Source organism: Mytilus edulis, chromosome 8 (assembly GCF_963676685.1).
Source record: "Mytilus edulis chromosome 8, xbMytEdul2.2, whole genome shotgun sequence".
NCBI lineage: Eukaryota > Metazoa > Mollusca > Bivalvia > Mytilida > Mytilidae > Mytilus > Mytilus edulis.
The window spans coordinates 38,535,314-38,558,148 of record NC_092351.1 but is presented as its reverse complement, the minus strand read 5'-3'; the positions used below and the strand labels follow the sequence as shown (position 1 = coordinate 38,558,148).

At 31.3% G+C, this 22,835-nt stretch overlaps 1 protein-coding gene across 7 annotated transcripts in view; it reads right to left on the bottom strand.

Moving 5' to 3' along the window:
- LOC139486812 (kelch-like protein 5) overlaps positions 1-22,835 on the bottom strand; it is a 76,322-nt gene that overhangs the window by 36,695 nt on the left and 16,792 nt on the right. The window contains exon 1 of one of the 7 annotated variants that reach the window (XM_071271786.1): positions 16,183-17,606. The exons of 2 other annotated variants lie outside the window; for them this stretch is intronic. In XM_071271786.1, the coding sequence (XP_071127887.1) occupies positions 16,183-16,295 (113 nt within the window). In that variant the 5' untranslated portion in view covers positions 16,296-17,606. Of the gene's footprint in view, positions 1-288; positions 652-6,343; positions 6,450-8,739; positions 8,890-16,182; positions 17,607-22,835 lie in introns of those variants that run through there. 4 more of the 7 variants (XM_071271792.1, XM_071271793.1, XM_071271794.1 and 1 more) reach the window with 4 other exon arrangements.

The window sequence follows — 22,835 nt, the reverse complement described above, 5'->3', positions numbered from 1 at the left end:
AATATTGATAAGTAGAAAGTTGACCTATTAGTATTACTATAACTCACCAATTTGTTTACACTTTTCACTAGATTTATAAGTCCTTCACATTAACAATAGAGGACCAGATACTAAGTAGTGTGTTGCATTTATAAATAAATTTTATTTAAATCGTATTTAAATGAGAACAAAGACAAAGTAAATCTAATACACATACAAAGGTATATATACATATCAAAATACCTTTGAAAGTTTATCATACACAAACAGATAAAACAATACATAAACATGTAAACAAACAATTTTTACCTGTTGTTCATATCATGGCTTACTGATCTTGACAATCTCATCAAACGAATTCTGTGAGATGAAGGAATATTTAAATCATCTCCCATTTTGTTAAAAACTTTCTATATGATTTCAAGAACTCAAACAAATTCTAAAGTTAAAATAGGTCCACCATTGTTTTTACTAGTTTACTTCCCATATTAAGAAACTGGTCGCATACTTGAACGATTTTCACCTTTAATATTGGGTCACGACAGTTTAGTCACATGATCAGACATAACAATAAATTGCCTTGAGGTATAGGTAAATACTTTTGCACCTGCAAGTTTATTGATCTTACTATGTAATACACAAACTGTATTATCTCACCTTGAAAGGGGAGACAACTTATCAATAATCAATAATGTCTACTGCCCTGAAGACACAATGAGATAACTTGTATTGATAACTGATTGTTGATAATAAAAATCCTATCAACAGATCACTTATAATTCAATACACCAATAATTTATAGAAATAAAAAAAATGATTTTTAAAAAGATTTATACATCGTATATGCATTTGAATTTTAAGAATTATATATATATGTCAATAATTTTCCTTATAAAAACTTTTTTTAAGAATTTTTTTTTCCTTCAAAATTTTACACTTTATTCCTCAGCTGAACTTGTAGCTTACCTCAGGCTTCACAATGTAAATGGCCTTTTTACAAATTCAAACCCTGCTGTTTTCATAATTTACAAGTCCCTTACCATGGAATGAGTGTACTACATATTTCAAAATTCTTTCTCTAGTTTTAATCAGATTTATTGTATTTTGGAATACTTCAATGCAGTGATTAACAGAAAATTTTATGTTGTTGTTCAATGACGAAAAAAATTGTACCTGATAATAAATCTTTAATTTGTTGTACATTTTATGTGATTCAGATGCACAAAGGTAATTAATTGCTAATTTCATCTATCTGCATAAAAAAAGGTATCAATGTATACAATATATAACTGATAAAAATTGTAGCCTATGACTTATTCAGAATTAACCTTTATGTAGTGTCCAAAGAAACTTAATTTCCCTTATGGCACCTCTCTGTCCTTTTCTTGTCCTGCCCTATGGAACTCCAAGTTATTTACTGAAGAACATTTCCTTTTCTGTTTGGAAGACCCAAATCAATTAAGTCAGATTGAAATAATCATTATTTGCCTATAACACAAAGTGACATAGTGAATAATGAAAAGCATCTGCTAAGCAACACTATAAGATTTAATGAACATTGCCCATTTCTCTGTAGTATCCTTATAACTGTCCAAGAATTGATTTTCCAAAAGTTCAATATGTTAAAGACGTACTAATTGGTGCTGATTTGGTATGGGAATTGTAGGATTGTAGCATTATAATACAATTCTGACTCTGTACAATTGTATTAGGATTGGTCAAGCACCTGACTTATTTTCCTTAGATAATTTATAAAATAGAAAATATGGTAAAAGGGAGGTAACTCAAAAACATTTTTGAGACCTAAAGAATCATAGTTTTAAGTCATGACAGTAGTGCCTGTGTCTCTATGGGTAAATGAGGCTTAGCTATCATTTCATAGAAGCATTAGGAACAACTTATGTAGAAATGCTTTACACAAAATACCACAAGTCCCAGACTTCTGTTTCTATATGTTAGGAAAACTGGAAAATGGAAAGTACAGTAAGGCAATTTAAGCTTGAATTAACAATCGTGCTAAAATAGATGTCAGTTGCAGTAAACTTGAATTTGAAATAAGCATTATGAATTGCCGCTTTAAAATAATTAAAATCATTCTTGGTAGATTGATTATAATCCTAAAATATGGAATGAAACATGGTTAAAGGGATAAAAAGGAGATCACCGGTTAACGGTTAAATAAGACAGAAACCATATAGCATTAAGTAACCATAACAGACATAACTATTTCACCATATATATGTTAAATGAAACTGACAATTGCTCATACATAAAATTCATCCTTAGTTCTTACATTTTTTTTAGATTGTTCAGGATACTCAGATTCTACTTAAATAAATAAGTCTGAATTTATGCAAATTTTTTTTAAACTGACCCTCTGGCGCTACGGGTAAAAAGAGATAACAAACTTTTACAATATTTGCAAAGCACACAGCAAGATGGGTGTGTTTTCATTAGCTGATATCCAACAAGGCACACATCATTGAAAATTAAATAAAAATGAGTTTCTTCAAGGACATTACAGCTTATCTATGAGCAGCCATGTATATGTCTATCTCAGCAGGGAAATAATTTTCTAACATATCTTATGATCAAGATCACAAAATCATTATAAAATTTACAGCTGATAGTAGTTTTATTTGTTTATTTTAGCTGGCTGGTCAGTTGACATTTGGTACAATTAGGTCAATATATACAATCTCATCAAGGATTTGGATAAAATCCAGCATTCATTCTATCCTGTTTATTTTGAAGGAAGTTTTGATTTGTTATCTAAACACAAAATGACTGGTAGCTTAATGGGATATTAAAATATTAAGAATGTTTAGGTGGAACCAGTTCTGGAAAGATGTCAATTTACAAAGTAAACTTTACATATCTTTGCAAACAATTATTTTTAGCTCTTCAAGGCTCATTTATACTGCCAGATTATGATCTATAAAAAAGGAAGACAGTCATGAAAACACAAAATAGGTTATTTTTCAAAAAATCTTCTTTGAACATAAACATTGTATCAATCATCTTATATCGGTTTAACATGCTATGCATGAGTCTTAAAAATTTTCATATTAATCGTGTAAATTATGACCAAATGTAAACTGTGAGCCTGATCTTTTTGGCAAAAATGATTTAACAAGAATCATGTAAACCCATTTAATTTTTTCCTTTTAAAATTTCTTAGATATTTGTTTTTTTCAATCATTTATAACAAAATATTTTCCCAATAGATTGTGAGTATATACATCATGTACATGGTGCAGATTTACATAATGACCACATGTTAAAGTTTTTTTTTTCATTGCCACTTAGTCTATTGTCCTACCCTTAATTTTAAACTCCATCATTATCAAGTTATTGACTGGGTTCAAGTTAATTAATAGCCTTTTAATTTTTATTTGACTCTAAGACTAAACTGCTACCCCTTGCCAAATGTTGATCAGGGTCACTGTTTACATTTGATGGTCAAATATAAGTCTACTATTGTTTTGCTGTATCATTTTGTTTTGAGAAAAGAAAAAGCATTTGTAAATCTATGTTGAATTAATAATATCCCAATCAAACACGAGAAGGCAGTCAGATATTCTGCTTAACTAGCAGTCATAAGACTGTTGCCCTGGAACAGTCATTTTTATTCAGAAATTTATAAAACAGTCAAAATTCAAAATTGTATTTCTTAACTTGTATAGATATTGAATAATATATTATATAGAATTAACAACAGCCATGTCCAAAAGGTAGCTCATATCTTCATCTTTTAATCAGGCACATGTATATGAGCTAACAACAGAGAGACAAAAGACACTGTTGAATAAAATTGAGAAAGGAAATGGTGAATATGTCAAAGCGACAACCACCCGACCATAGAGCAAACAACAGCCGAAGGCAACCAATGGGTCTTCAATGTAGCGAGAATTCCCGCACCCGTAGGTGTCCTTCAGCTGGCCCCTAAAATATGCATAATAGTACAGTGATAATGGAAGCGACAATCAAAAATAAAATCATAAGTTGAAAACACACAACACAATGGCAAAATAAAAGCAGATGCTCCGCAGGGTGCAGCTTTATATGACCGCAAAGGTCGAACCCTAAACAGTTCGGGCAAGTATGGACACAACATTTAAGCTTGATTATGTAACATCTCTGAATTTGGATTGTGATTAAATAGTTGACACAACATAGGTTTCTGACACAGAATGAATGTGGTCTAAAAACTTAAAAACGTAAAAAAATTTAAATTGGACATTTACCTATTATGGTCCAAAATCCAAAATCTAAATACATGGTTGGATTCAGCATATCATAGAACCCCAAGAATTCAATTTTTGATGAAATCAAATAATGTTCAATTTTAGACCCTTTAGACCTCAATGTGGACCACTTTGATAACCAGGCCCCAATATTAAAAATCTAAATACATGCCATGGTCAGATTCAGCATATTGAAGAACCCCATATACCGGTATTCAATTTTTGTTGAAATCAAACAAAGTTTAATTTTGGACCCCAATTTGGACCAACTTGAAAACTGGGCCAATAATAAAACATCTACGTACATGTTTAGATTCAGCATATCAAAGAACCCCAAGAATTCAATTTTTGTTAAAATAAAACTAAGTTTAATTTTGGACCCTTTTGACCTTAATGTAGACCAATTTGAAAACAGGACCAAAAATTAAGAACCTAAATACACGGTTAGATTTTGCATATCAAAGAATCCCAATAATTCATTTTTTGATGAAATCAAACAAAGTTTAATTTTGGACCCTTTTGGCCCCTAATTCCTAAACTGTTCGGACCAAAACTCCCAAAATCAATCCCAACCTTTCTTTTGTGGTCATAAACCTTGTGTTATAATTTCATAGATTTCTGTTTACTTATACTAAAGTTATTGTGCGAAAACAAGAAAAATGCTTGTGTTGAGCCCTATTTTGGCCTGTTATTCCTAAACTGTTGAGACCAAAACTCGCAAAATCAATCCCATCCTTCCTTTTGAGGTCAAAAACATAAATGTTAAAATTTCATAGATTTCTGTTTACTTATACTAAAGTTCTTGTGTGTAACCAAGAAAAATGCTTATTTGGACCCTTTTTGGCCCCTAATTCCTAAACTGTTGGGACCAAAACTCCCAAAATCAATCCCAACCTTCCTTTTATGGTCCTAAACCTTGTGTTTAAATTTCATAGATTTCTATTTACTTATAATACTAAAGTTATAGTGCGAAAACCAAATGACTTCGGACGACGACGACGACGACGATTACAATGCCAACGTCATACCAATATACGACCAAAAAATTTTCAATTTTTGCGGTCGTATAAAAAAAAGATGAAAAAAACCCCCAACATACTACATGACCGCCACACAAAACTTGGTGTTGAACAAAATTTAGCAATAATTTATTGAAAAGTGTCAGGCTAGAAAATTTGACTGATATAAAAATTTGAAATATTCAAATGTCCCATAAGACTAAATTCTTGTACGAATCTAAATTAAAGAACTCTGTTAAATTACAGCACGGTTCATTAGCTATTAGTTTTTAAGTATGTATATAATGCAATATCAAAATGCATTTATTAACAGGCTGTCATAGAGCAGGAACATTATATGTTATTCAGGTCTCAGACAGGGTATATACTGTGACATTCCCGGCTTAGAGTTTATATCCCCTGAGCCGAAGGCGAAGGGGATATAAGCCCTAAGCCGGGAATGTCACAGTATATACCCTGTCTGAGACCTGAATTACACATATATTACGGATTACCCCTGACTTAATGTTATTTTCCAGTGCAGGTATTTGTTGACAACACATATATATTGAAAAACCCAACCTGATATGTTCGGCATACGTGAAGGATTTTCTAATTTGCTGTGAACATAATTTTATCGTGTATGTAATAATTTATAATAACACTTTTAACATTAAATTTAAGTATCAAAAGTGTAAAATGCGTGATTTTGTATCAAAAATGTATTATTGACTGAAGCACGTCATTATTTTCCCTCTGTGAGCTTCTGACAGTCTGATAGTTTTTGACTACGTCACATAGTAACCGGTGTTATGATGACGTTTTTGAGGTTCCAATTGGGGATAAAAACGTCGTATATACCCCGGCAGTTTCCTGAATATATACTGACATCTCTGTGTTGTTATCCAATCACAAACCTCGACACATTTGTAATCCGTAATATATATATATATTAGATATACTGATCCATGCAGCATAGAGCTACTTTTTGAATTTATGAAAAAGCTATCAAAACAATATAATCTACTTTAAATATTTACATACAGCATCAAAGCAATGTTAATTTTGATAATTCCAATGACCCAAAGAAAAAAAACACATTTTGAAGCTAAAACTTACCTACTTCAACAAGCATCCTGATTAAAATTATTTTTAAAGACCAGTTTTTAGTACCAATACAAGGTTAACACATCCATCAAGATGTACTGCTCACAAAAACTCACAAAAACATGATAAAATGCAAACTGTTGCCAAAAGATAAATGTAGCGATTCAGAAGTTTACCGTAGGACTCTATCAACAGAATCACAGGTGTTGGATGGGTAATTAGCTTTCATCAGAAGTACACGTACCTTGACCTACATATAAATTACAGAGAATGCCAGAAAAAATTCCTTATGTCCAGCCAATTTAAGGGAGGTAACTCAAGCTTATTTTTAACACATACCAAGCTATTATTTTTTCACCAGACGAGAATTGATTCAAGGAATCTTATCAGTTATCATGACAAAAACTGTTATATCATGTAATGCATGTCGACATGTTACTATTATCGGAAACATCTAGAGATAAAGATGGGAGAAAAAATAGAATGTAAAGTAGAGAATGAATAGAAGGGAAATGATTGATTGTTATTTACTTTATGTCCATTGCTAATTATTTCAAGACAGGGAATAAAAAATAATAAATAATAAATCAATAAACTAGGTTATGAAAATGTAGATATTCAGCATTGATAGGTGATGGAGATTTGAATGCAACTGGAAAATAGGATTCACTGAGAAAAGCCAGAAAGGATAACTTGAGACCCCTAAATAGTTGTTGCAAATACTCTTTTACTGAAGAGTTAAATGAGATAAATGCTCATTTTGAGTTGTTATTTGTTCCACCTCAAGTTGATCAAGCCAAAGACAATCATTAGCCTATCCAAATGAAAGGTTAATATCAACTTGGTTCTAATTGTGTCACAGTCTAAAGATCAACAAGTATTTCACAATTTTGGTGATTCCCAGGGCTTTTAGAAATTTTTATTTTTAATTTTTATTTTGGAGTTTACATGAAATTGTTAAGTTCATGATTTAGAGAAGTTGCAAGGATTAAAACAGATAAACAAAAAACAATTTTCCTCTAGATCTTGAGTAGCACATGGGTGGTCCTTTAGTAGCTTTTGTCCTGAAGATTGTAGGGTACATATGACATTTGCCAAAGAAAACAAAAGATTCATTGTTTTTCATTAAACCATGATTAGATAGAGTACAAGTAAAAACTGGTTGGCTCAGAATCAGATTTATGTCTTTTGCCAAGGAAACTTTCTTTGTGTGCAGCCAGACATTTACAAATGTAGAAAACCAAGCTCAGCATGCTGGTCTTGTACAAGGAAGGCTATATTTTAATACCTTTGATGGAACATCTCATTGTTCCTTCTAAATAAGTGAGGAACCTCATCTTAGTTAGCCTTGAACATTTATGATTGAAACTTCAATGCCCTTAACTAGTGAAATGTATTGATCAGTTCATTTCTTCATATAAAAGCACTTCAAAGGTTCATTCAATTCTTAAAATTTGTGTAATAAGTGTAAACATACTGAGCTATAAATCTGTCGCGTAAAAATTTCCTTATGAACCACTCTTTTTTTTAAATTTTTTTTTGTCTGAAAATGTAATAAATGAATGGGGAATGTGTCCATGCATGTGACACAGATGATACCCCTGCTTGCATATTAAATAACGTTAGAATGGTAAAAGTGACACTACCCAAATTTGTACTTGATTTGAGTTTTATGAAATTAAGCTTCATAACTCTAAAAAGTAAAAGTAAGGACACAAAATTTCTAACTTGATCTGTGTTTTGTGGTAATAAGCATTGCACATAAGTTTCATAACATTTGTTTAAGGCAAACTAAAAATATAGAGATTGGAAATGATAAATTCAGAAATTTTATTTGTAAAGAGGCATAACTCTAGAATGGTAAAATACTGATGCCACCTAAACTTACAGTAACACATGTATTGACAGACAAGGGTTAAACTAAATGCTCCATCTGCAAAAGCAGGGGCATAAAAAAATCTATGTAATGTTTCATATTCTAACATATAATTATGGTACAGCGAAAGTGAGAAAAGCAATCGAGTTGAGATGACCAATGATAATCTGTTTATCGCTATTTTACCTATGACGAAGTTGTCAATTTCATGTCAATTTTGTTAGCAACGCCACGTGGCCTCCTTAGTTTCTAGTGATAATTTTTCCATCTCAAGCGAGTAGCATGATATGAAAATTATCACAAAAAAAGATCAAAGGAAAAATGCAAAAAATAGCGATAATCTAAAATATCAAAACAGAACACTATTAAGTGTGGGTCTTATTGCTGATCATTGTTGAAGTTTCTGTTTAAAATAATATTAATTACATCTATTCTCTTGAGCATGATCTTTTTCATCAACAATCATATCAAATACTCTTATTCTATTTAGTAAATTACTGTAAACAAACTATAGTATTCTTATAACACATACCTGTTACAGATTATATGAACTTAGAATAAATAATCCCAACCTTATTCTTGTAATACATGTATACTATAACATGTACATTGACATCTGTGATAAAATGTTGGGTCACAATTCTATCAGGGCAAACCTTGACAATGACATGATATTGTGTATGTATGTTAGGGGTCCAAAGAAAGGCAACTTTAATAATGCACTTATAGTCTCATGCAAAACTGAAAAACTAATTTTCTAAATTTCAAAATTCTAAAATTAAAACAAAAATCAAAATGGTCATCCAATAGATTCAAAAGAAATAAGATGGTTAAATAGAATAGAGTGAATTATTTACATAAACATAACCCATTGTCTCCTAACAAAATATATCCTAATTGTTATATGACTATTATCATTATGTTAGTGACATTATATATCAAGTACTTCCATGTCTTACTACTTCAACTGAGTGTACTGCACTTTAATTAGTAGCTAAATTATTTTGCACAGTTTCCAAGCTATTCTTGTAATGTGAATCATATGCTTTCCCTTAAATTCTTCTCCAGTTGCAAAGTATCATTATTCTTAAAACTTCTTATCTCATTGGATCACAATAGTTTAAGGAAATCAGGGGCAGATCCAACAAGTTCAAGCCTCACTCTTAATAGCTGTATTATTTTACATACATTTTCCAGATTTTAGTGCGAAAATTATGGGTCTGCCTAATGGAATAAAACATGGGATTGAAAAAAAAAAACTAATGTAGCAAGTCTAATGCATAATATTTATTGAAAAAAGTAGATGGACAGTAAAGGGAGATAATTATAAAAAAACAAACAAAACCAAACACTATAAGTGCAAGAACTCAAATAGTATAACAGTTATAGTATTGTCAAAACCAAGGATATTCATGAGGTTATGTTATTGTTATGTTCAAGGGGAGCTAACTCAAGTATATTAATCATTACACCAATGACATTTGGCTGCATATCATTCCTTGCTGGAAGTTATTATGACAGAATAAGCAACTTTTGAGTAATGTGAGCCCAAATTATTTTTATTTAAAAAAATTAAAATAAACACACATTGTTTTTCAAAAGTATTTCAAGCTGTTAGCATATCTTTAGAAACACAAAGAAAACTGCCTTTTAAAAATTCCAAAAATTAATATTCTGACTTTTAATATACCGGTACTAGCAATTTTTTTTAATGACATAACCTATGTTTATCTATATATAAATGAGGAGATGCAGTATGATAGCCAATGAAACAACTAGCCATTGATGTTGAAATGAAGTAGATGAAAGAAATTGTAAGTCATAAATAAACATCTTGAAAAATAATGCAACATTGGATTGCAGAATGCAACTTAAAAAATCTAAACGAGAACAAAGTACAATGTTCTTACAGACAAAAATGACAGAAGAATACATTTCAGTTAATTTAATTCAAAGAAAATTAAAGAAATTTCTTTATCAGTTGCCAGTGCCATAAAAATATCTTTTTAAAAATTCAATGTTAAATGTTAAGCCCAATGGTAAATGACTCATTGTCTTGAGATGATATTTCTATATATCAAAAAAGGTAATGGACTGGGAAATCAATCTTGAAACAAATTTTTGAGAACAAGGTTGTAAATACTGAAATATTCATTATTGATGCAAAAAAATTATGAAATAACCACATGCCCAAATTCATTAACAGAAGAGACACTATTCTCTCCAATTAGTGAAATAATCCCACTTCAAGTCTTGAGATTCACAGACAAACTGAGTTTTCTGATGCCAAACAAAAAATACTGATATAGTTCACTCTCAGAATTTATAATCATTGGGATATAAATAAGATAAGCGACTGAAGGTTAGAGCCTAAAAATCACCAGTATACATTAAATGTGTGAGTCACTATACATCTTACAATCTTATATTGATCAAGTAAAAGATTTAGTATGTTTTGATGAACCTCCAACTGATAGTCATTATTACTCATACATTAGTTTCTTACATAAATAGTTTATAAGTTATTTGACTGTAATAATGAGTTTTAGTGATAGTTTATAGCTATCTATCTTATCTAAGACCATCCTGACCAGATAGAGCAATCTTTTTGAAGTGAGTGTTGGAAAATTTCGGCAGGTCAAAATATCCTTAATGTGTTAGATTCCTATGAAGAATTTATTATGCTATTACATGAATTGCTATGATGGTACACATCAACATGATGCCAGCTGGGAAGATTAAAAGACAATATAAAAGACTTTTTTAAAACCAGTATGAGTATTATTGAAGACTCTACTCACTGACATCTGAACACAAGAAGTTAGACAAGATATTCACCTTTTTCACAATCAAAGTGGGGAATTTAAAATTTGGTTTGATCATTTGCCATGTTACTGACTATGTATAATGTAATATGTCAAAAATTTCCCACATTGTTTACAATTTACAATGTGTCAAACATTTATTACATTGTTTATAATGTACAATGTGTCAAACATTTACCACATTATTCACAATGTACAATGTGTCAAACATTTACCACATTATTTACAATGTACAATGTGTCAAACATTTCCCACATTGTTTACAATGAACAGTGTGTCAAACATTTACCACATTGTTTACAATGTACAATGTGTCAAACATTTACCACATTATTTACAATGTACAATGTGTCAAACATTTCCCACATTGTTTACAATGTGTAAAACATTTCCCACATTGTTTACAATGTGTAAAACATTTACAACATTATTTACAATGAACAGTGTGTCAAACATTTACCACATTGTTTACAATGTACAATGTGTCAAACCATGGAAGTATTATATTGACATTTATCAAATTGTTTGCAATGTACAATGTGTCAAACATTTACCACATTGTCTACACATTGACAATGTGTAAAACATTTACCACATTGTGAACAATGGCTACAATTCAATTTGGCTTTAATTGGATTCAACGAATATTCTTATTGTCAATCTTCTTATTCAATCAAAATGTCAGTCTTTTGCCTTGATACTAACATCTCTGAAATACAGTGTTGGTCCTTTGTAAGTTACTATTTTTTTCAATAGGCCACTGTGTCAGTGACACCTTTGCCCTTAACTATTTCTGTTAGAAACCAATGACCCTGACATAAATACTGCTATTCTATGCAACTGACCTCACTTAATAACAGGATAATTAATCCAATTACAGAGTACAGCCAGGTAGATAGTTCTAAGGTGTTTTTCATTAGCTACAGGTTACACTCAGTTCACACCTATACTGGGCATCAATCCAGTAAACCACCCTCATTATCCAGTCTCTTATTTGTTAATCAAAGGTGTTTGTTTCCATTATTTGACAGAAATTTTGGCTCTAATTTAATAGTTACTGCTAACCATGGCTAACAACTAAGAAATGCAAGTTTTGAAACAAAACTTGATAGACATCAACATTCAATTCCTGGACTAATATTTGCAAATTTTATTAGGTACTTCTGCTGTAGAAATAACTGGACCAATATTTGTAACATATACGATCCTCCGACTTTCCCAAAATCTTTTGTCCAAAAACCTACTCTTAAACCTGGTAAGACATTCATAAACCCTGCTTCAGGGTTTAATACAGTAACATTAGGTTCTACTTTCAAAACAAATAGTCTTACACAGAAATCAAAGTTTACAATTCTTAAGTTCCAGTACAATACATTTATTTATGTGGGTAAACTCATCATAGATACCAGGACTAAATTTTGTATATACGCCAGACGCGCGTTTCGTATATAAAAGACTCATCAGTGACGCTTGAATCCAAAAAGTTAAAAAGGTCAAATAAAGGATGAAGTTAAAGAGCATTAAGGACTAAAGTTCCTAAAACTTTTGCGAAATAAAGCTGAGGTAATCTATGTCTGAGGTAGAAAAGCTAATAGTATTTCAAAAATTCTAAATTTTGTAAACAGGTAATTTATAAATATAACTGTTCCGGACCATATGAGTATTTGGACCATACGCGTATGGTCATGACCATATGCGTATACTCATATGGTCGGACCATATGAGTATAATACTCATTTGGTCATTAACGGGCTGGACTATATGAGTATTTGGACCATATACGTATTTTTTTTTAAATTACATTATGAAAGTTTCAATAATATCAAAACTTTATCTAAAAAGCAATGATGGTTACATGACAATGTATTATTTTTATAATTCAAATAATTCGTAACAAGAGGCTGTCACAACGACAGCAAACCGGATTTATTAACATTTATTTGTGTCCTGGCAATATCACAAGAACCATAACTGATGAATGCTGAAAGTGAAAATCGTCAATATCAAATTTGACCTCCATTTTGTAGTCAGTATCAACATATTAAAATTTGAAAAGCTTAGATTGAATGGTTCATTAGTAAATGCAACAACGTGAATGGAAACGCCATTTTACGATCTTTCAAGAACCATAACTCCTGAACGGTAAAAGTCAAAATCGTCATTATTGAACTTGACCTCTATTTTGTCATCAGTAACAACATATAAAAATTTGAAAAGCTTTGGTTGAATGGTTTATGAGAAAATGCACGGACACGACTGGAAACACCATTTTTCGATCTTTCAAGAACCATAACTCTTGAACCATAAAAGTCAAAATCGTCATTATTGAACTTGACCTTCATTTTGTCATCGGTAACAACATATTAATATTAAAATTTGGGAAGCTTTGGTAGAACAGTTCATGCGTAAATGCATGGACACAATTGGAAACTCCATTTTTCAATCTTTCAAGAACCATAACTCCTGAACGGTAAAAGTCAAAATCGCCATTATTGAACTTGACCTTCATTTAGTTGTCAGTAACAACATATTAAAATTTTAAAAGCTTTGGTTGAAAGGTTCATGAGTTAATGCACGGACAACATTTGATTGCCGCCCGGCCGCCCGCCGTACATCCCCAAATCAATAACCGACATTTTTGTCACAAAAATCCGGTTAAAAATTAAATATTGATGCCATAGCTAGTTTTAATCGCTTATTACATTGTTGCATGTAGGCTTGGGGTGACATTTACTTCCATATGGTATCATAATTTTTTTGCATTTGCAAGTCTTGGTTATGCACGATTCTTTTCATTAACATGATTAACACTTTTTGTTTGCGACTGAAAAGCCTTTTTGTAGCTGTGTACAGTGATACCGAGGTCTTGGGCCATTCCGATATTTCTACAGTGTTTTTAAGAAGCTCTAGATCTAAAATATCATAAAATGATTGCAATACCCCATATTCACATGGCAACTTGAATTAACTATGTTACTTTCCAATGACTTCTTGTGTAACAGTTCATTAACATGATTTAGAAATTTTTGGAATTTATTTTTTAAGTCGAAATATTGCCATTCACTCGTAATAACAAATCGGTAAAAACTTCTAATTTTTATTTAGCTAAACTTTTTTTATTACAATATAATAATAAAATTACATATATGATAGGTCTTTTTAATGAATGGTTGTACCATACGAAGAGTTTAGAAGTATCAAAAGTAAACTGAAACAGAATGTTAATTACCCCGACCATACGCGTACAGTCGGACCATACGCATATGGTCATGACCAAACGTGTATGGTCCAAATACTCATATGCTCCGGAATATAACCATATCAATGATAATTCATGTCAGCACAAAAAAATAAATTTTGTATATACGCCAGACGCTCGTTTCGTCTACAAAAGACTCATCAGTGACGCTTGAATCCAAAAAAGTTAAAAAGGTCAAATAAAGTACGATAAATATTAATATGACAGTATTAATGTTTTCCTAAATGAACATGATCAACAACGATGAACAATATGTATTTTCCTAAAGACTCAAAAATGAAAAAGTCAACTTAAAACTTTAGTACAAACTCATTGAACCAAATTGCATTGGACTATAATTCCCACCTAATCTGCATTTAATGAACTTTATAAGAATCAAATATGTCAAATGATGCAGACATTGTTTCCAAAGTTTCATGTTTGTGTTTTAGAGATTGTTTTGGTGCCAACAGACTGAGGCAGTTTTCAATGCATTCATCATGACCTGAACTACTTAGCAGTTCTATATAAAAACTTTCTAAATTATTATGATTATAGTTGAAATTAGAATACAATTATAGCTACATCTAAATGATTGTAAGTTAACCTTGTTAACAACTTTTTTACTTTAAGGTTTAAAGAACATTTTGATAAAACTAAAGCAACCGTCTTACATAAGTGAAATCCAGGATACTTCATAGAAAGCAACCAGTACAAAGACTTCTGAGATAGGTTAAAGCCCGAACGAAAACCCTTTTTAAACGAAAAGGAGTAGGTCCAGTAAGACCACTTTTTGGCCCCAAAATATAGCAGTTTTACAAAATTGTTAAAATATATACTTTTAGTTATTTATTGGACAGTAGAATGCTTCTGCTACATAAATATGGGCCGTTTTTGACAATACGATATACATATACCGGGTACAAGCACCATTAAGTCATGCTAAATTACTGAAATCTTCACAATTCTTGCATTTTGGTTAAATTTTAGATGGTTTCCGTGTAAAACGAAAGTGGCCGCATTCGTGTTCATCCAAAATATTGAAATGTAAGTTGTATTTAATGATAATACATAACATATATAAAGGTTGAGGATGAACAAGGATGCGGCCACTTTCATTTTTGACAAAAACCATCTTAAAAGTGACATTTTTTGGCATACTTGGTAGATTTTTCATATTTGAGCTTGAATCGGTGCGCTTTTAATGACTAAATTGGTTAAAATCTTTCACATCAATTAATTAAATCAAATGAAATAGACACTTGAGTGTTTAAAAAGTGGTCAACATCTTTCGTCAGATGAACCTGAAATTTGAGGCCAAAATCAGTCCTTACCGGACCTACTCCTTTATGTATGTTGATTTCAATATATATATCTTTTCGTCAAATTGAGAAAATTTTGTACCAGGCATTATATACCATCAAAACATAGTACATCAAATCTAGTTTGATGTTAAAAAAGGGTAAACAAATATTTTCCCTAACATTTGACTGTTGTTAAGAATGTTAAACCCTGCATATTATTGAAGAATTTGTTTTCTGGGTCATAAATAGATATCTTATTTGTGTTTCAAAGTTCCACTCTTTTTTTAATTTGGTGTCTTTATGAAATATTTAAAAAAAAAATTGAGTTGACAAGGTTATTCAAGTTTGTAAACAGGAAAAAGGGGGGAGTTGATTGGTATACTTCTATCATGATGGCTATTTCCTTGTATGTATTGACATGGTGTGAGAAAATTTTAATTTAGTACTGGACAGGAAAAAGCTTTATTCATGTCAAGTTTTTTCTTTATTGGAAACAAGATCATTACCTTTTAAAACAAAAATCAAAATTAACAGATACAATAACATTTTTTTTTGTTGCAAGCATCAAGCATCCACAAGCAACACAGCTTTAAGATATCAAAACTTACCATGCTTTTTTATTGACTGACTTTCTAGGTACAGTAGCAAAGTTCATTCTGTTATACAGTGGTACTTTTACAGTGCCCACAGGGTCTTCCCACATCCTCTTGTAATCTCCCATGATTCCGAAGGGTTCCAGTATCCTTTGTAAAACTTTTTTCACTTTAAAGTACTTCCAAGTTTTTGTTTGTTTTCAAATCACTTTTTCATAGTAGATAAGTTAAATGAACATATTTTCAAACACAGGAAGTGTTAAACTTCTCACAGTCAACAAAAAAACAAACACCACAAAATCAACGTTTTTAAAACTTCCTTCAATCTCTCAGTTTTCACAAAATAATATCACAATAAATATCTAAATATAAAACATGATCACACCATATCTGAAGATGTCAGACAAAGAAAAAATTACATGTGATACCATCTAACTTATCACTATATCAGATCTGATGAAAAAATTCCACAATGTTGAGAAATTTTTGTGTAATCAGGTTCTAACAGGAGCCTGATACATCAATCATTGTTTGTTTTCCTTCTACATAAGTGTAGCATTTCTCCACAAATATATATTAATCAATGACAAGTCAATTTGGAGATATGCACACACCACACATGTATAGAAAGGTTGATGTACTGTTCACCAATTATCTGATTCCAGATCACATGCTCCTTGTACTACAACACCTCTAAACACCTCTGCATGCGGCTGTTCTGACAGTGGCAGGTGTTGGTCAGAGCTATGAATTTCAAATTCACCTTTTCACTATGGCTTTATAAGATGATGTAATAATTACAGAATGTTGAAATTTAATCTTTCGTCTTAATTAATTTTTCAAATAAATCAAAAACTACCGGTACTTTGTTATTTGCACTTTTCTAATGGAGAAATCTATCAACTTGTTAAAAAGTTAACAAGTTATGCCACTTAAATCCATAAAACTGTTCAAAACTCTAAAACGTTATTGAAACGTGTTCAGTAAAAATAAAAATTGATATTAAAACAATCCTCTAAGTCTCTTCCATCAAATAAATTATCCAAACATTTAGCATCAGTTTATAAAACTGACGTTTACATCTGGCACTTGTTGCATGTAACACTCATCTAATAATAGCCTCCCTCTCTAATATTCATAAAAGTATATATGAAAATGACTTGCAACTTGTATTTAGTGCCCAAGTTAATTGGTAGCCTCATCAATATTTATCATAGATTTCTGCTATTAATCCTGTGTCAGTTGGCATTCCTTTGTGTCCATTATGAAATCAATTATCTGGAACTAAATCTATTTCATGGTCTTACTAATTGTCCAATTAGCAGAATAATTAATCAAAGTGTTGAAACTAAAAAAAATGGGTATTGTAATATTAGGTTCTAGTTTTACAATTTTCATTATTTAACAAAGGTGAATGCCCTTCCAAAAATATTGTTGTCAATGAATTTCTGGAAATATATGTCTGGTTGTTTATTTTCATTCATTTCTATAGGCATAAATTGACCTTATTAACTGTTTACAATATGTTTCTTATCTCATGAGGCACCATAGAGTGGACAGTGGCGGATCCAGAACTTTGCCTAAAGGGGGGGGGGCCCGCTGACTGACCTAAGGGGGGCCCGCTACAGTCATGCTTCAGTGATTCCCTTTATAATCAACCAAATTTTTCCCACTAAAGCCCCCCCCCCCCCCCCCCCCTGGATCCACCTATGGTGGAGCCTTGTATAGTTTTCTGACAAACTCTATGTAAACAGAATTTGGCATATCAAAGCAATGCCATGGTCAGTTTTTGTTTAATTTGTAAATTAATATCCTATATTACTTTTCAAGTTGGCATATTTTTGGACAGTTAATCAGTATTCTTATCAATAGAACATTCCAAAGACAAGCTATCATTAGTTAATTCTGTAATTTTCTCATTACTCACAAATCTGTATAGATAGTCTTATCTTAAAAACTATCTTGAAAGCATATTTATAAAAACAACTGGAATTTTTGTTTCTTAGGAAATCAACAACTATTTCTTATCAATATATTGTTATCTTCTAACATCCAACATTCAAAAGGAAAAATCAATAAAACTGCCCTAAATACTAAATTTTGTCTGAACTAGTATATCTGCAGTTAAAATTATGGTACAATACTTTAAATTTCCGATGCCTACAGTTTTTCTATAACTGCATGTAAATTCAGAAATGATTACGAGCATTTATTATTGCCATTTTGTCATTTACACCAAAAGCAAGATGTGATATTGAGTAATTCTGTTTAATTAAAATTTCAAAAAATTTAAATGCAAGTTGAAATTTTGGGTGATTATTATTATTATTATTAAACCCAGTCGATTTTTATGCAATAATTAAAGCATTGCAACAATTTTTGAATTTACAGTATTTAATAATATCTGAGCAGTCAGATCTATCTTCATCAGGTAAGCCATGAAAAATACTGAATCTAAATTTTAGGTAGGACAATCAAATCATTCAATAAATATAACATTGAAATTAAAGGTTACTGAATTGTAGTACAAAATAATTTCCCTGCAAATGTCAAACATTGTATTATGAAAGACTGGTAGTCATATAGTCTACAAGTAATAATAGTTCTATTATGCAACTAATTGAAATATCTGATTTAATCTTGAAAACAGGAATCAGATAATAATTGCTCAACAAATGTCTGATTATTCAAAGATGAAGTTTTAGAATTTATACCTCAGAGAAAATCAAACATCTTGTATTGTATTGATTGTGCAATAAAGCTAACTGTAAATCTTCTATCATGTATTGTGAGGGTTTAATGTGCCCAGAGATAAACAGTGTCAGCCTACGAAATCTTAACTTTGACAGACATATAGCCAAGTAATTATGTATTTTCAAATGCAAATTTATTCATCCTGATTCATAAAATTACTGAAGGGGACTGACTAAAATCAATATATAAGAATGTAATAATTTTATTCTTAATTCTGGCATTTATATATATATATATATATATATAGAATAATACATTGCAAATTCCGTATCACATGCTGTATCACCACTAGAAACCAATATCAGTCCTGAGGGCGAAAGGTCCCGAGGGCTGATCTAAGTCCAGTGGTACTGATACAGCATGTGATACAGATTTTGCAATGTATTGATCTGTTTATCATATATTTTACCATATTGTAAACAATCAACAAAGAAGCATGGATATTGAGGTTAATATTACATACAATAAGATAATAGTTTATAGTTATAGTTTAACCATAATCTATCATAAGTAAAGTATTAGGTCTCCTAAGTGACCTTACCTTAACCCTATCATGCCTATATGAAACCATAATTATTAGCATGAAGAACTTGGTCCCCTGAAGTAAATGTATGTCATGAGTTCTGAGTGAGTGAGTGAGTGAGTGCTTTTCTGGAATGATTTTATTAAACACTCCTGGATTCCCCTTTTAAAAATATTTTTGAAAATTTTCTGGATATGCATCTTGAACATTTATCTTTTTAAGAAAGTGAACCTTCATTTTTCTCTTTTTCGTTGTACTACCATTCAATGATGAATGTTAAATATTATCTTATTTTCTTATATATTGACTCAGCATTGTTTATAATTAACCATGAAAACATCTCAGCTGGTTATAGTACAAGGTAAAAAATATCTACAGCTGTTTATCATCAATATCCTGGGGTGAATTAGTCATTGGAAAGAAGATTATCTATCCCCATGATATTGGTGTATAATTATAAAATCAACTGTTGTTTTATTATTAAATTGTTTATCTTTTCAATATTTCTTAAGGTTCTATATGGAGCATGTACCATGTATACCAAATACCCTAAGGTATATGTTGCAAAAAACTTATGGTTCTCCAACTGTGTAAAGTTTAAACATCTGCCTAGCTGTATTTGAGGAGTTCATATAAAAAAGATGTGGTATGATTGCCATTGAGACAACTCCCCACAAGAGACCAAATGACACAGACATTAACAACTATAGGTCACTGTATGGCCTTCAATAATGAGCAAAGCCCATGCTGCATAGTCAGCTATAAAAGCCGATGTAAAAAAATTCAAACAAGAAAACTTACAGCCTAATTTATGTACAAAAATTGAGCGAAAAACAAAGTGAGTTTACCACATATCGTAATATTGAAGCCAGTGTTTTTGATTATTGGCTTTCCCTTCACCTATATCCCCCTGCTCAGTCGCTCTGTATTTCTCTCATATCACAGCTTTGAGATGTGAGCAGGCATTATCAGCGACGTCACAAGGTCTGAGGAGAAGTTATCAGTGATGTCACAATTTGAGAAGAGACATTATCAAGCATGCTTTCGTCAAGTGTAAAAGACACAGGCACTTGTTTCTATCCATTGGAAGACCCACTATCAACGTATATTTATGTTTACGTAAATATACGTTGATAGTGGGTCTTCCAATGGATAGAAACAAGTGCCTGTGGTAAAAGACCAGTAATAGAACAATAAACAGATAAGGATTTCTTAGAATAGATATCATAAAATATCGCACCAAAAAGGTTCACATTGTGGCTTGCAGCTGATATTTTTATTAAAACACTGAGTAGAAAACCTGATAATCTATACTTATCTGTCCTTTTACATGTTTAACATTGTATTCTTTTCTGCACATCCTCAACAGTGTAAACTTTCACCTTTTACCCTTGAATTATTTTTATTTATGAATCAGTAGGATGTTTACACATATATACATGTATAAAACCACCTCCAACTAATAACTACAGGTTAATTAATGATCACTGAACCAAGAAATGTAGGTCATATCATTCAATTTGCATTCATCATGTACAAATGTATGTATTTATACCACAATAAGTTTTAGTGAATGAAGTCTAAAATAGAAAGCAGATGTATTTTAAACAGCCAAATGTCTTTTATGCATTAACCTAATGCTTAATGAAAAAGCTAAAAACATTGAATGCAAAATGATGCATTTTCAAGATGTCATACAAATAATGTTGATAAATTATTAATAAGACTACCGTAAATCAAGCGGATAGAGCATTCAGTTAATGCAACTATCTGACACCCAGTTTCAGGAGCCTCTATTACATCATTTTACTTTAACAATGATGAGCTGTGTATCATTAACATCAAAGCTTTTTTAATAGCCATCTAACTTTTAGATCACTTTTAAATCAAAGTATAAGAAGGTGCAACTATACACCCAGCTGTTAAATACATTTATAGGAGTTTGCTCCTGAGAAACACTGAATTTTTGTTAAAATGTTAATTTGTTAAAAGCTCGTCATGTAAGCATTATGTATGACTGTAAATATGACCATGTTATTACAGTGGCGGATCCAGAACTTTTCCTAAGAGGGGGCCGCTCCAGTCATGCTTCAATGATTCCCAATATAATCAACCAAATTTTTCTCACAAAAGGGGGCCCGGGCCCCCCAGGGCCCCCCTGGATCCGCCTATGTATTATGTATGATCAGTAATTTTGACTTACTACACCTAAACATAACATCTACTGGGATTATATATTTTTAAATTTATTTGCACTAATTACCCAAGACTGAACAAAATTATGTTGTTTTTGGTGTTTATATTTTGCTATTATCTAACAAACCTACTTATGGTGGGAAATTGTAAACAGTTACAGGTTGTACAAAGTATACACGATTGGTAACAAGAATGTGTCCATAGTACACGGATGCCCCACTCCCACTATCATTTTCTATGTTCAGTGGACCGTGAAATTGGGGTCAAAACTTTAATTTGGAATTAAAATTAAAAAGATCATATCATAGGGAACATGTGTACTAAGTTTCAAGTTGATGTAACTTTAACTTCATCAAAAACTACCTTGACCAAAAACTTGAACCTGAACTTTGCACTATCATTTTCTATGTTCAGTGGACATGAAAATGGGGTCAAAACTATAATTTGTCACTAAAATTAGAAAGATCATATCATGGGGAACATGTGTATTAAGTTTCAAGTTGATTGGACTTCAGCTTCATCAAAAACTACCTCGACCAAAAACTTTAACCAGATGGACGAACGGAGGCACAGACGGACGGATGGACGGACGGACAGTCGAACGGAGGCACAGACCAGAAAACATAATGCCCCTCTACTATCGTAGGTGGGGCATAAAAATAATGTCAAACAGTTCTGAAAATCACTAACACTCTACATTATGAAGTTTTCAGAATACATATCAAATCATTTCTTAATACAGAAGCTGATTAATATTACAGAAATTATGGACGCTACTTGGAGTACTGGTGTATATGCCAACTAATAAAGGGAGCAGTTTTCAGGCTTAACAAGACCACCAGTCCAGGCATGTAAAAGTCTTCTCTATACCAGCCAACAGAATCCAACTAACATTTTTATAAATTGAGGTTCAGGCTTGTGGATTCAAAAGTTTATTGATCAACTTTAAGTTCAAGCAACTGGCTAATGCTATCAGTTAAATAGTTGTTATCCTAAATACTTTTGTTTAAAAAAAATTACAATCCTTTAGACAATATTTAAAAAATTGATGTTCCTTTTTCTGTCAGTCACTACAGTGTTTTTTAACATTTTTAAAACATATTTAAAATCCCTTACTATTTAGCTATTGATATACATATTTTCACTGTCAAATCATGAATTGGAATGATGTTTCAAGTACAATAACACTAACAAG